Here is a 12,487-nt window from a genome sequence, read left to right as displayed (position 1 = left end):
TTTTGGTTCATTCATTACTGCCCTTGGCCTGCACGCATTAAATTTGGAGTAAAACAATTCCTCTTCCCCTATACTTACTATGAAGATTTCCTGCTATCTTTGGAATATCTAAATTCATACAATTTTTGTTACATTACACATTTTTAAATGCAAATTTTAAATTTGTAATATCTCCGAAAATATTTGTTTAATTTGCATGCTGTAAGGAACCATATTGATCTATATTAATTGCACACTGTATTTAAGGTACTTAATTCGATAAGGATTAATGCCGTATTGCTTAAAATAGCTTCGTAAATAAGCCATTTTCTCACGTAAAAAGTAAACAATAAAAATGGTTAATGTGGGTTATCCCTAAAAGATAAACATATACCATCGTGGACTTTTTTGTAGACCTTTTTATGGTGTACAATACTGTAGTACATTAATTTGATCTAACTCGTAGGGTTAGGCAGCGTTTTTGCTAATTGCTAAATAAGCCTAAAAAAATAGGTTAATTTACGACATCACGTTAGAAACCTTTAAAATTAGCAATGTTGCCTTAGTATATTATGCATGTATTATACATATAAACCTTCCTCTTGAATCACTCTATCTATTGAAAAAAACCGCATCAAAATCCGTTGCGTAGTTTTAAAGATTTAAGCGCACATAGGGATATAGGGACAGAAAAGGCGACTTTGTTTTATACTATGTAGTGACATTGTTACTAGTCGTTGCCGACTAACCTAAAATATATCTTTAAAATATCTCAAATCTAGGTTTACATCTAAGAGGACCCATCGGCCCTATCTTAGTATCTAATAATGCTTGTGTATTAATACTACTGGTTTTTTTACTAAATACACCTCGCTATACCACACTTCACAAGATCAAATGGTTTGGTTCTTTAAAGTCTGTGCTGTATTATGGTGTTATTCAAGAGTTTTATTACTTCAATATTGACATGATAATGGAGTTTCTCCGTCCTGAGTGACAGTCGATATCTGAAGGTGGCAAATAATCATTCTGTAGTGTCTGGCAGCACCTACAATATCTCTGAGGACTTTGTATTGAAAAACTTGTGTTTGTATTCCATTCCGTATGTCCATATCGGATATACCATACCATTTTCATTATTTGCATATATTATAGCAATTTATTATGTACTGATAATTTGATTTTCCTCCAGTTAACTAATACATTTTCCTACATTTTAACTCCGGTTACTTTCTTTTATTTTTTACATGCTCCTTCCAAGGAAGTTTTATATCAAGATTCATTCTGATATACTTAGCGTTGTTGCTATAAAGAATGATTTTTTATTGTTATTGGTGCCTATGCGATCTGATTGTACGTGAACTGCTCATGCAGAAATTTACTTTCATTAATTTTTTTCAGGTTTGCTTACATTTTTCATATGGCTTTTTCGCTATTGTATCAGACAACAAGAATCGCAGCATCATTAGCAAATGTAGCCATCGTGATATTTTCATTGGTTTTTTCAATAATTAACAGGCCATGGCGATATTCATCTTTAACGTCGAAGTTTTCGGAGCCAAAATGAGAGCAATTCTGATATTGGCGTTCACGTAAGCACTCATCACCATGAACACCACACTGAGCGCATATAACACCACCTGTATATTTGAAATGTTTTATAGACTGTTACCTTTCAAGTATTACCAGAGATATGCTACTAGAAATCTATCTATTAAATTTTCTTATTTTTTTTTAAATTTTAAACTTAATTATATTCTTCCCAGCGTTGTATTATCACGAAACCAAGAAGTACTAGCTAGGATATTTTGCAGATCTTCCGTAAAACTACTACAGTCATTGAAATTGATTGAAAAACTAGACAATCATTGGAATAACTTTTAAAAACATATAATTTTTACGATTCTAAAATTTTTATAAATTATTAGTTATTTTTCATATAAAATGATTTCTTGACGTCCGACTAATAATTTTTCTGAAATACATTCCATCTTAAATGGCAAGGCAGTTTAAATGTAATGGTAACCACAAGGGAAATTCGAATTTGTTGTTCATCCAGGTAAGCTTCTCCACAATTACCGATTCAAAGGGATGTTTTTTATAGTTTCTTAACTGCATGGACTTTTTTTAATTTCACCTTACATTAAAAATACTTAATTCAATCTTAATTTTCAAATTAATTTAATACTATTGTTCTCTTGTAGTTGCATCAATATAGAAGCAAGACCAGTGTGGGATAAATAAGCCAGTGTATGTTTCATTATACTGTATATTTCGTTATACTTAAGCTAAAGTTAAGAGTAATACTTAGGCACTATCTAAGTTCTTCAATCTTCTGTCAATCAATTTTTTAAGAATCTTCCAGTCGCTGTTTTCATTTCATGTTGCTGCGATTTATTAACCTTATTTAATTTTTAAGCCGAAATCTTTGATAACTTCGTTGATTAATTTGATTTCCAGATGATTGTGTAGTTATTCGTTGGTTACGGAGCGATAATCATTGGTAATTAATCGAAAAATTTTATGGTATATGGAAATACATAGCCTACAGTTGATATATGTAAAATTTCGATATCCTATATCTCGGAAACTATAATAAATAATTCAATTTGGCGAATGACTACGTAATCAGCATGCATTGTTTTGATGGTGTCGGATTACGACTAGGTTTGATGTTTTAGTTTAGTCCCATACTTCCACCTCATTAGTGCAAATTGGCTTTATAATTGACTGACTATCATCATTTAATATTTTTAAAATATTATCATTAGATCCTTGCTAATATTATTGATACAAAATACAGGTCATGGTATCAATATTTTGAAGAAAAGCAGCTTTGATTCAATAGCATTGAACGTCTGAAATAAAATACTCTTGGCTACCAGCGTCGCCAATGAATTTAAAAACATATTCAGGCAATTTTCTGAGTACCTACTATAATTACATATTAAATTTTAAAGTCGTTGCTATTTCACCTGTATTAAAAACATATTTGTCGAAAAACTGCATGATTTAGGAAAAATTCAAGTGTACTCGCAGTATCTATGTATTAAAAACTCAAGGCCAAAGTTTGTGGATTTATCAATTTAGTGATTATAAATAGGGAGCTCTTGAAAATTCCCTTGTCATAATATCCGGTACACATTATAAATAAAATCGATACAAAATCACGACTATTTCAAGGTTATGCTTTTGACAGGTGTTCTTACGATAAGGCGGTTTGTATTAGACATCTGTAATATAATTTATTAATAAAGTCATCTATTGGAGGTGTGAAAATATTAAAATCAATAAAGGGAGTATCAGATGTAAACTCGTAAATTTTAAGTATTGTTCGCATGTCGCGTTTCCTATAAGTTTGGAAATAATTCTACCAACACCCAGAAGTATGTTAATAATTAAAACTGTAGATACTGTTCTGAAAACATTGGAGCTGCATTACACCCCTCTAAGGTGGTTGTTTATACCTCCATATCAAGTCAAAGTGATATTGGCTCTTACTTTTTTAATACTGTTGTGTTATGAAAACTTATTTGAAAAGTGCAATGCAAAACCACAGTGACTATAAGAAAGTCATATTTTTTCAACTTCCTCTGCTCTAATAACTATTTCCACCAAGACTTAGTTACTTGAACAGGGCGAAAAAATTGCCTAGACATATTTACAGTTTTGCTTTTATAAATAAATATTATACTGTTAACATATTTCGTATGGATTGCTTCTTGTGAATACTATTAAATTTAACTATAGTTATTTAACTATATAAATCTGTTAAATATACGACCATTGGTTTCTACTTACAAGAAAGCCTAGTTTTACAACAACCAAGGTTTCATAGCTGAACATTCTTCTTCAGACAAATATCATTGCTAAATATCAGGTACTAGTTTGTAGTAAAATGACAATTGTCTTAAATAACTTTGAGATAATTTTAAGGCTTTATTTATTTTTATAATTTAAAAACGTTATTTATGGAACACTATGTGATTTTAAGTGTTTGCTACTAATAGTTAGTTATTCAATAAGCTTTCTTCACTCGCTTAATAAGCTTTCTTTTAACAGTAGAACTAAAACGTAGACGTCATTTTAATATTGTAATCAAAGTTTTATTAATATAATTAAATCAGTTTAATTTCTTTGATAACGAATAGCCGCATTTATTAACAATATCATTTAAACGTATTAAAAATAAATTAATAATAGTTTTAATACAAAATTTAGTTACAAATTATTCTTCATATTTAGATTCCGTTGATCTCTATATTTCGCCACACCTCATGTATTTTTATAAAGAGGTATATCAAACCAAGACGTAATAGGTGGCATAGAGGAATATTTTGTAGACTTTCATGTAAGTCTGTTAAGGTTGAGGGAAATTATAATTATTACCAAGTAATTATTACAACTACCCGTACTTCAAAATCCTTTTTTTATTTTTATTTTCGTAAGTATTCGGAAGTGTTAGCTTTAACGTTATTAAAATTACGGTACCTAATTTATATGCGACACTAGACCCCTATTATTTATTTTGCTACCTAGCCGATGTATAGAATCGGTGTAAAAATAGTCAATTGTCTTATTATAACGTGGCGGGTCCAAAATGGCTTTCTGTGCCTGTGCATTTGCCATCATCAGTGTTTTGGTGACTATAGTAGGTCTGATCATCTTTAAGCTGAAAGCTAAACAGTCCGTACCTGTTCTTGACCCCGAAGAGTACTGGGGACCTGGAGAAAAACCTAATCAAAACGATCTTACCATTAAGGATTTTAAAATACAAATTTCCCAGCAGGTATATTTTTCATAAAATTAATTGTATTTTAGAAAATTCATATAGAATAATATAAGCCATAACCGAAGATGCAGTTATTAATTATTAATTCTTGTATTCTATTGAAACTGTGGATTTTTATAAACGATAAAGAAATATCGTGAAATTATATGATTTATAATAATCATAAAAATATAAGAAACTAATAAAAATATAATAAACTTAATAAGATAAGCCACAGCACCATTGATTTTCTCGAGTTTTTTTATTAAATATTAACTATATATTTGACTAGATTGGCCTTCTACTACACGTTATTTGTATTAAAAGTATCTAGCTTTATAGATTTTGAAATTCTGTTTGTAAATTTTTGATGTATAGGCCAAAACAAGAAATATTTAAAAGGAACTATATACGGTGAATAAAACGGTAATATATATATACTAACTATGTATTCGGACATCTGAGGATTGTTTATGACATCTTTAGGCTGCGCTTTGCTTTTATTAAACATTATTAACACCATACAATTACTATTATTTATATAAATTATGAAACTTGTAGATTTTAAAATCAAAACTTTTATGTTACTTTTTTCTTAGTATAAACGTAATCCCGAAAATTCTAAACAACTGACTCATCAAATATCATTGGTAGACTAAATATATCTTTTTTCAAATAACTATAACCATATACGTCTCTCTTGAAGAAATAACCCAAGGGATGTACGTGACCACTTTCTTCGGACGTTCTTCTTTGCGCTGTGTTACCTAAATTTAGTAAAAGCTGGTATAGGGTGCCTGGAATAACTTGGTATAGCCTAGAATAGATTTCCAAGTTTTGGTGTCTCTTTATTACAATAGTTTACGGCTAAGCAACTGAGTTGGTGACCATGGACTGTAGGCTTCTTCATTTACCGTCTCTTAAGTCTGCCTTTGATGGTCTTACTTCATGAACTGCTATACTTATGCCAGAAATCCAGGACTAGGGATGTTTTTTAGGAAATGTTTTTATTTACTAATTTCAATATTTCATAGTTAGAGCATTTCACGTGGCTCCTCCAATACACCTTTGATGATCTTAGCAGCGTTGTACCGTCTTTACTTTGGGCTAAACTCCATTGAACTATGTCAAGAGATGCTTCAGGTAATTGCGGAACGATTGCCAGTACAATGTCAACCTGGGTTCCTTTCTTGATAAACTGTCTCTTTTCTTCGCAAATGAAGTAATTTCAATTAATTGATTGAATTCAAAAGAGAACGGCCTTACGATCTCACCGGAATTGTAATGATTGTGCCAGTTATGAATGGTATATTAAACAAATATTTTTATTATACCAAAAACTATTTGACTTTAATAAAAAAAAATTATCGTTAATTTTAGATAGTTCACTCATTATATCACTGTTAGACTAAACATAAGTACGTTTTTTTTCGAATAATCATATCTGTATCAGTCGGGCTAGATAAAATACATAACACATTCTAGACAAATCCCAATTCCAATATTTCAAGTGGTACCTAGGAAATTGATATTATAGTGGTCAACAAGATTATTTGTGGTTTGTGAAACATGAAGCATTGGGAGATGATCTGAATGCCTGGATCGTCCCAATGCCTTTTTTTCTTATTTTTTCAGAGAATTTATTTCATATTAAATATATTAGCAGGACTTTTCATATTGTAAATTGTTTCTTGTGGCTTTGTCCAATTTTTCAGTAAATGAAAGCAGTGAAAAATGTATATTCGCAATTATAATAACACAAGTTCTGTTTGTACAGAAACTTGGAAATAGCTGCTTGGATAACGTCTAGCTGAGTCACGAGCTATCATTTCATTCGGATTGCATTCTCATTCAGCAGAATTTATAACTGCATCTTCAAATTTTTGTTGCTAAATAGGGACGGCCATTAAGATCATTTTTTGAAAAATTTATTTATTACATTTACTAGTCGTTGCCAACCAACTTACAATTTGTCTTTATAATAACTTAAATCTAGGTATATATCTAGGAGGACCTATCTTAGTCACTTCTGTAATAATGTTTATGAATTAACATTGACGTTTTTATATTAAATGCACCTCACTCTACTACACTACACACGATTTAGTTATTTTAATTATTTTGGGTCTGTCCCTTATTCTGGTGTTATCGAGAAATTCTTATTACTTCGATATTGACATGAGAATGGAGTCTGTCATCATGAGTCCTTGCAATTCTCTTGATTTCGTGTATCACAGTCGGTATTTGAAAGTCTGGAGAAATGGAAAAGGCAGAACTTGTATTGTATTTAGTTTTTGCGGAACATCCCCTTAATAATTGTGATTTTAGTCCAATTAACCACTACATTTTCTTATAATTTAACTCCAGTTCTTTCATTTTCTCTTTTAAGATGATTCATTCTGAGATTCTTAGCTAGCGTTGTTGTTATATGAAATGATATGGTTATTCATTGTTTTTCGTGCCTGTGCGATTTGATTATACCTAAACTGTTAACTTTTCTTTTCTTATTTGGTTCCAATTATTTATACGGTCGCTTATCTGTTGTAATTTTCGCCTGGCTTCTTCGCTCTAGTCTCTGACAGCAATAATAGCAGTGTTATCAGCAAATGTAGCCATCGTGATGGTCTGATTCCAATAGACTTCCTTGTGGTACACCCGCTTTAGCTTTTTTATTGTAGAGTAGACTCCCTCTTCTTTGGATCTAAACATTTTGCCTGTAATGTAATATATAATATATATTCTCTGTTTAGTGTGTTGTTTCGGTAACATATTTAGTAGTTTGTGAATAAGACCGTCATCCCATACCTTATCAAAGACTTGTTCAACCTCTAGTTAAGAACATAGCTGAACATAACTTTTACCTTCATAGGCTTTTTCATTTAAATTTGTCATCCCATGCACCTGGTCAATTGCTGAGTATTTTTTTAACAAACCCAAACTGATGCGTTGGTAATAAGATTTTTCTCGGTTTTATTGTTTTCAACGGGTATTTTTCGAACACCTTAGTACCAGTGAGATAGGCCTATTGGCTATTATTTCATTTGGTTTTATATCATCAATGAGGTACGCATTCTTCTTTACAAGAGAATATTACAAGCATTTTTCTGTTGAAAATTTGCATAAAATTCAGTTCCAACTGAAGTTGTTTACTACCACTTATTAGCGTAAGCTATACAGGGGTAAAGGGTAAAAGGAATATAACTCACTTTAACTTGTCGATCCATATTCTGGAATCTTACACTGAACGATCTAAAATTTAAATTTCGTCAACAGGACATAGATGACCTCAAATGGCGCTTGGAACATACCAGACCGCTTCAACCACCCCTGGAAGGAATAGCTCAAGAGTATGGTATGAACACCAACCTCTTGAAGAAGGTCATAGAATTCTGGAAGACGGAATACAATTGGAAGGAGCGCGAAACATTCTTGAACAAATATCCTCAATACAAAACGAAAATCCAGGGTCTGGACATTCACTATATACACGTGAAACCTGAAAATCCCGGTAATAAAAAGGTGTTACCTCTGCTAATCATCCACGGCTGGCCTGGAAGCGTACGGGAGTTTTATGACGTTATCCCGATTTTTACCACAGCTAAAGATGATAGGGATTTTGTGTTCGAAGTAATAGCCCCATCTATTCCGGGATATGGGTTTTCGCAGGCTGCATCTAAACCTGGTTTGAGTGCAGCTCATGTGGCTATAATCATGAATAATCTGATGAAAAGGCTTGGATTCGCAAGCTTTTATTGTCAAGGTAATTAATCATTTTATGTTTGTATTGACTTACGAGGTATATCGTTAGATTTTTTTCAAAAACGAACTACTTATGGAAAATAATTGGTTTCTTTTAGTACCTAAATTTTTGATAAAGATTAATACACTTTTACACGCAACATTGATAGCATTTTTCCTTTATGCACTCTTATAGAAGGGCTTTAAATACAAGTATTTAAATCAAAACTTCAGCGGGTACCAGCGGGTATTGTATAGCAATACTGGTATTGAAAGAACTATGTTGAGTTGGTAGCGACCCCATCATTATCACACTTCTTGAGAATTTCGACGTTGTGTACCTACCAAGTCAAAATGTATTTTCTAGACCCTAGAGACTATAGAAAGAAAAGCTATGTCTCTAGAACCTCCACTTCCAATTCGAGCTGCAACTCTCATTAACAAGGATCATTAACAATTCCTGCAACTTGTCGTCGTAGTGACCGAGCACTGTCATATAAGAGGATGGCTTTACATCGGTCACTAGCTATTGCTAGTCTTTTCTGTAACAATATATTATTCAAATGGTTCAGTTGACGTCGGCAAGCATCTACAGCAAGACTAATAATAATAGTAATATACTACGCTTACTTTATGTCCTTGAATATTCTGCTTTAGTGGCGATTTGGATACTTTTCCTGAACTAACTCAGGACTTTTTAAACTTGAGGTTGTCGTAGTAGAGTCCATCACAGAAAAGGCCTCTATTTGCGCGGAAAGCAAGAAATCTACAATGTTACAAACGTCAAAATGAGATATGACGAAGCAGTATTACTATGAGCTTCTGAATATTAGTTTCACATAATAAAGAAATCATGTAATAAGAGTAATACAGTAATGAATGTCGAAAATGAAATTATAAACATTTCATGATCAGTGGCACTGTATAGTGAAAAACTGAATAATATTAAATAGAAGACAGTCTGTATGAATTTAAAAGTTAGGTTAAGTTGTTTAGATTCATACTTACTTCATACATTTTCACTAATACATATCGCTTATTAAAATACATGTAATCATCTAATATTACCAGCACAGAGACATTTTGAAAATTATTTAAAGTGTACCAGGTATCTAAAAGTGTAGTAATATAATGTGTTAAAGATAAGGAACACAAAACTATTGAACTCTTAATGAAATCAATTAAAAATAAACTAATTAAATATCTATGGAAATCATAAAATCAGGCTTCTTTTACATGATACATTTGCACAATAACTTGAGCTATGAACATTAGAAAAGTGGTGGGAAACACTTGTTCCCTATATCCCTTGTTTGCTCCATACTTTTCACTGTGACAAAGCTTTTCAGAATACAATGCAAATTTACTTGTAATATCCTTCCTTTGAAAAGGTTTGAAGTTCTGTCTCCAGAATGGTCCTTACAACCTTGTTCTATTCAATTAATATCCTAATAGCCTCAAAAGTTTAGGATTTAGCCAAAATTCTGACGAAGTCATGTGAAAAGAATGACCATCCTCCTATATTTTTTGTAAAATTAGTAAATATTTATGTAGAATTTGTTTTTTAGGAGGCGATTTTGGTGCCATAATCCTTCAAAATTTGTGCGTCCTTCACCCAGAATGTATTCTAGGTTACCATACCAACATGGCTTATGTATCTACCCCATTGTCCTACATAAAATACGTAGTGTGTACCTTGTGGCCCGAATTGATTGTAAGAGCGGAACATAAGGATAGAGTTTATCCACTCCTCGAGAAAATAGAACACCGCATTAGGGAAACTGGATATCTCCATCTTCAAGCAACCAAACCTGACAGTCTTGGTAAATCGTAAACAACTTGCGTTTGGTTTATTGTAACATATTTAATATTTTGTTTAAGGAGTCGGTATGACGGATTCTCCTGCTGGTCTGGCCGCTTATATCTTGGAAAAATTCACAACGGGAACAGATCGGTCTTGGCAACAGAGACCAGACGGTGGATTATTGGAGAAATTTACTTATACCGATCTCCTGGATAATATAATGATTTATTGGTGGTCTGGCACGGCAACGTCCTCGTTCAGATTATACGCAGAAACCTTCAGCAACAAAAGTAGAGCGATGAAAACTTCATGGTAAGTGCAGGCATTTGTAGGGTCAGTAATTACGACTATTGCGTTGCAAGAAGAGACGTAAAATATGATCTTCCATATACAGTTGGAACCAAGTTTTACGTCACAAGATGGCGCACCAAGCGGTATATATATGTTCTGAAATTTGAAGGAAAATTTAAATTTCTACGGAAATAAGAGACAATTTATTGAGTGGCGATACAAAATGACATTGATGAGCTCTATCTACTAGAAAACAGACCAAACCCCTCTCGACGTCTATTGTTTTAAACATCTCACTTGTTACATCGTTCAGTCTTAAGAAAAGCTTCATCTTTGAATAATCAGTTTTTGTAGTCAGGTCCGTTAACACCTCCATCCTCAAAAAACGTCCAAAATAAAGTTGTCCCGTCTGGATAGTTTGTGGATGTGGCAATAGTCGGCGGCTAAGAGCTACTACAATCCGCTTTTGGTAGCCAATCACCCTGAACTGCAAGCTTGTGTGCAAATTCTTGTAGACTATGTTAATTTAGAGCAACTTCAGTGCGCCTTTGATGGCCTTACATCAGGAACTGAAATTCATATGCCGGGAATCCATGGACTAGGAGTGGTTTTCAAATATTGAATGTTTCCTAATTGGAATAGTTTATAACTAGGGCTCTTTGAGCACCTTCAATCCACCTTTTGTGACCTTACAGCTACAGCTGCTATTTTATCGGAATTCAACTTAACTACACTAACGAATCCTTCGAGTAAATGCGGAATGATTACCATTCCAACGACAGCAGATTGTTCGGGATAATTGAGTGAATTCAATAGAGAACAGCCTTGTGGTTTCCCCTGAATCTTAACTACTGCGCCAGTTATGACATATTAAAGGGGTTTAAAACAATAAAACTGTTAATTTACATTAAAATACTATTTATTCAAGAAAAGGAAGAGGCGGTTTGTTGAATGCCACTGATGATTTAAATATATTCGAACATAATCTAAACTGCCTCTGGCTTGATGTCCACTTATCACAACTATTCAGTCTTAATATAAGCACCCCATCTTGTTTTCGAATACAAATTTTCCTTACTCTGGCCCGTTATAACACATTGAAGGAAATTGAAAAAAGGATTTAAGTACATTATTTTATTTAGCTGTTAAATTGATGAATACTGAAATATTTTCTAACCATAACATTATTTAATCTGACAATTATCCTGTTTAATAAACGTTTACTAAACTAATTTTAGGTTTCCATTAGAAGTACCAACAGCAATAGCCAGATATAGAAATGATTTCTACATGGCCGACGGTATTTTGGGAGAGATCTATCCAAAACTAATTCAACTGTCCGACTTCGAGGGAGGACATTTTGCAGCTTTCGAGCTACCCGAAGTTTTTGCCAACGATGTGATTGCTGCTGTCGAGAAATTTGAAGATTATAATAAAAAAATGGAAAAGAAGTTTGCGTAGTTTTTTACGTTATTTATAAATTAATTGTTAGAAGTATAATAAATAAAAAAAATTTGTAAGATGTTATCATTTGTTGAAATATATTTTTTGTAAAAAATACTAATGTAATTATTTATTAAATCTCTCCCACCAAATGGGCATCAATATATTATTTTCTGCCTTCTCCCTAAACTCAAAAACCCGATTTCAGAACAAGATTGAGCCTTTTCGTTTTTTAATATATTTAACTGTGTTTGTATATTTAGACATAGCAAGATTCGTACGTTGATTCTTTGTTCAATAAAGTTAGTAATTATACTCAAAATAAATTAGTTGGACTAATAAATTATTATTAGGAATGATGTATATAAGAATTGATGATGGGCATGTGGTAAAATAATAGAAACTAACGGGATTATTTATGGTTTATTAGTGTGATTGACAATTTACAGTTGACAACATAG

General features: G+C 32.3%; 1 protein-coding gene across 1 annotated transcript; it reads left to right on the top strand.

Annotated features, from left to right (window-relative positions):
- The first annotated feature begins 4,540 nt into the window (after window positions 1-4,540).
- LOC143201393 (juvenile hormone epoxide hydrolase 1) lies at window positions 4,541-12,143 on the top strand. The gene is made up of 5 exons (XM_076412410.1): window positions 4,541-4,768; window positions 8,024-8,510; window positions 10,057-10,311; window positions 10,370-10,604; window positions 11,822-12,143. The coding sequence occupies exons 1-5, from the start codon at window positions 4,580-4,582 to the stop codon at window positions 12,042-12,044; spliced, it is 1,389 nt and encodes a 462-aa protein (XP_076268525.1). The 5' UTR covers window positions 4,541-4,579; the 3' UTR covers window positions 12,045-12,143.
- Window positions 12,144-12,487: the final 344 nt, after the last annotated feature.

This window comes from Rhynchophorus ferrugineus, unplaced genomic scaffold (genome assembly GCF_030347505.1).
Source record: "Rhynchophorus ferrugineus isolate W39M unplaced genomic scaffold, kcgeb_rfMv2 rfM8, whole genome shotgun sequence".
Lineage (NCBI taxonomy): Eukaryota > Metazoa > Arthropoda > Insecta > Coleoptera > Curculionidae > Rhynchophorus > Rhynchophorus ferrugineus.
This window is presented reverse-complemented; position numbering and strand designations above follow the sequence as displayed.

Bases quoted from the DNA above. Each gene is read 5' to 3' on its own strand.
- LOC143201393 (XM_076412410.1), top strand. From the start codon at position 4,580: ATGGCTTTCTGTGCCTGTGCATTTGCCATCATCAGTGTTTTGGTGACT. The intron at 4,769-8,023 runs GTATATTTTTCA...TTTCGTCAACAG, and splicing joins AAATACAAATTTCCCAGCAG to GACATAGATGACCTCAAATG. The intron at 10,312-10,369 runs GTAAATCGTAAA...ATTTTGTTTAAG, and splicing joins AACCAAACCTGACAGTCTTG to GAGTCGGTATGACGGATTCT.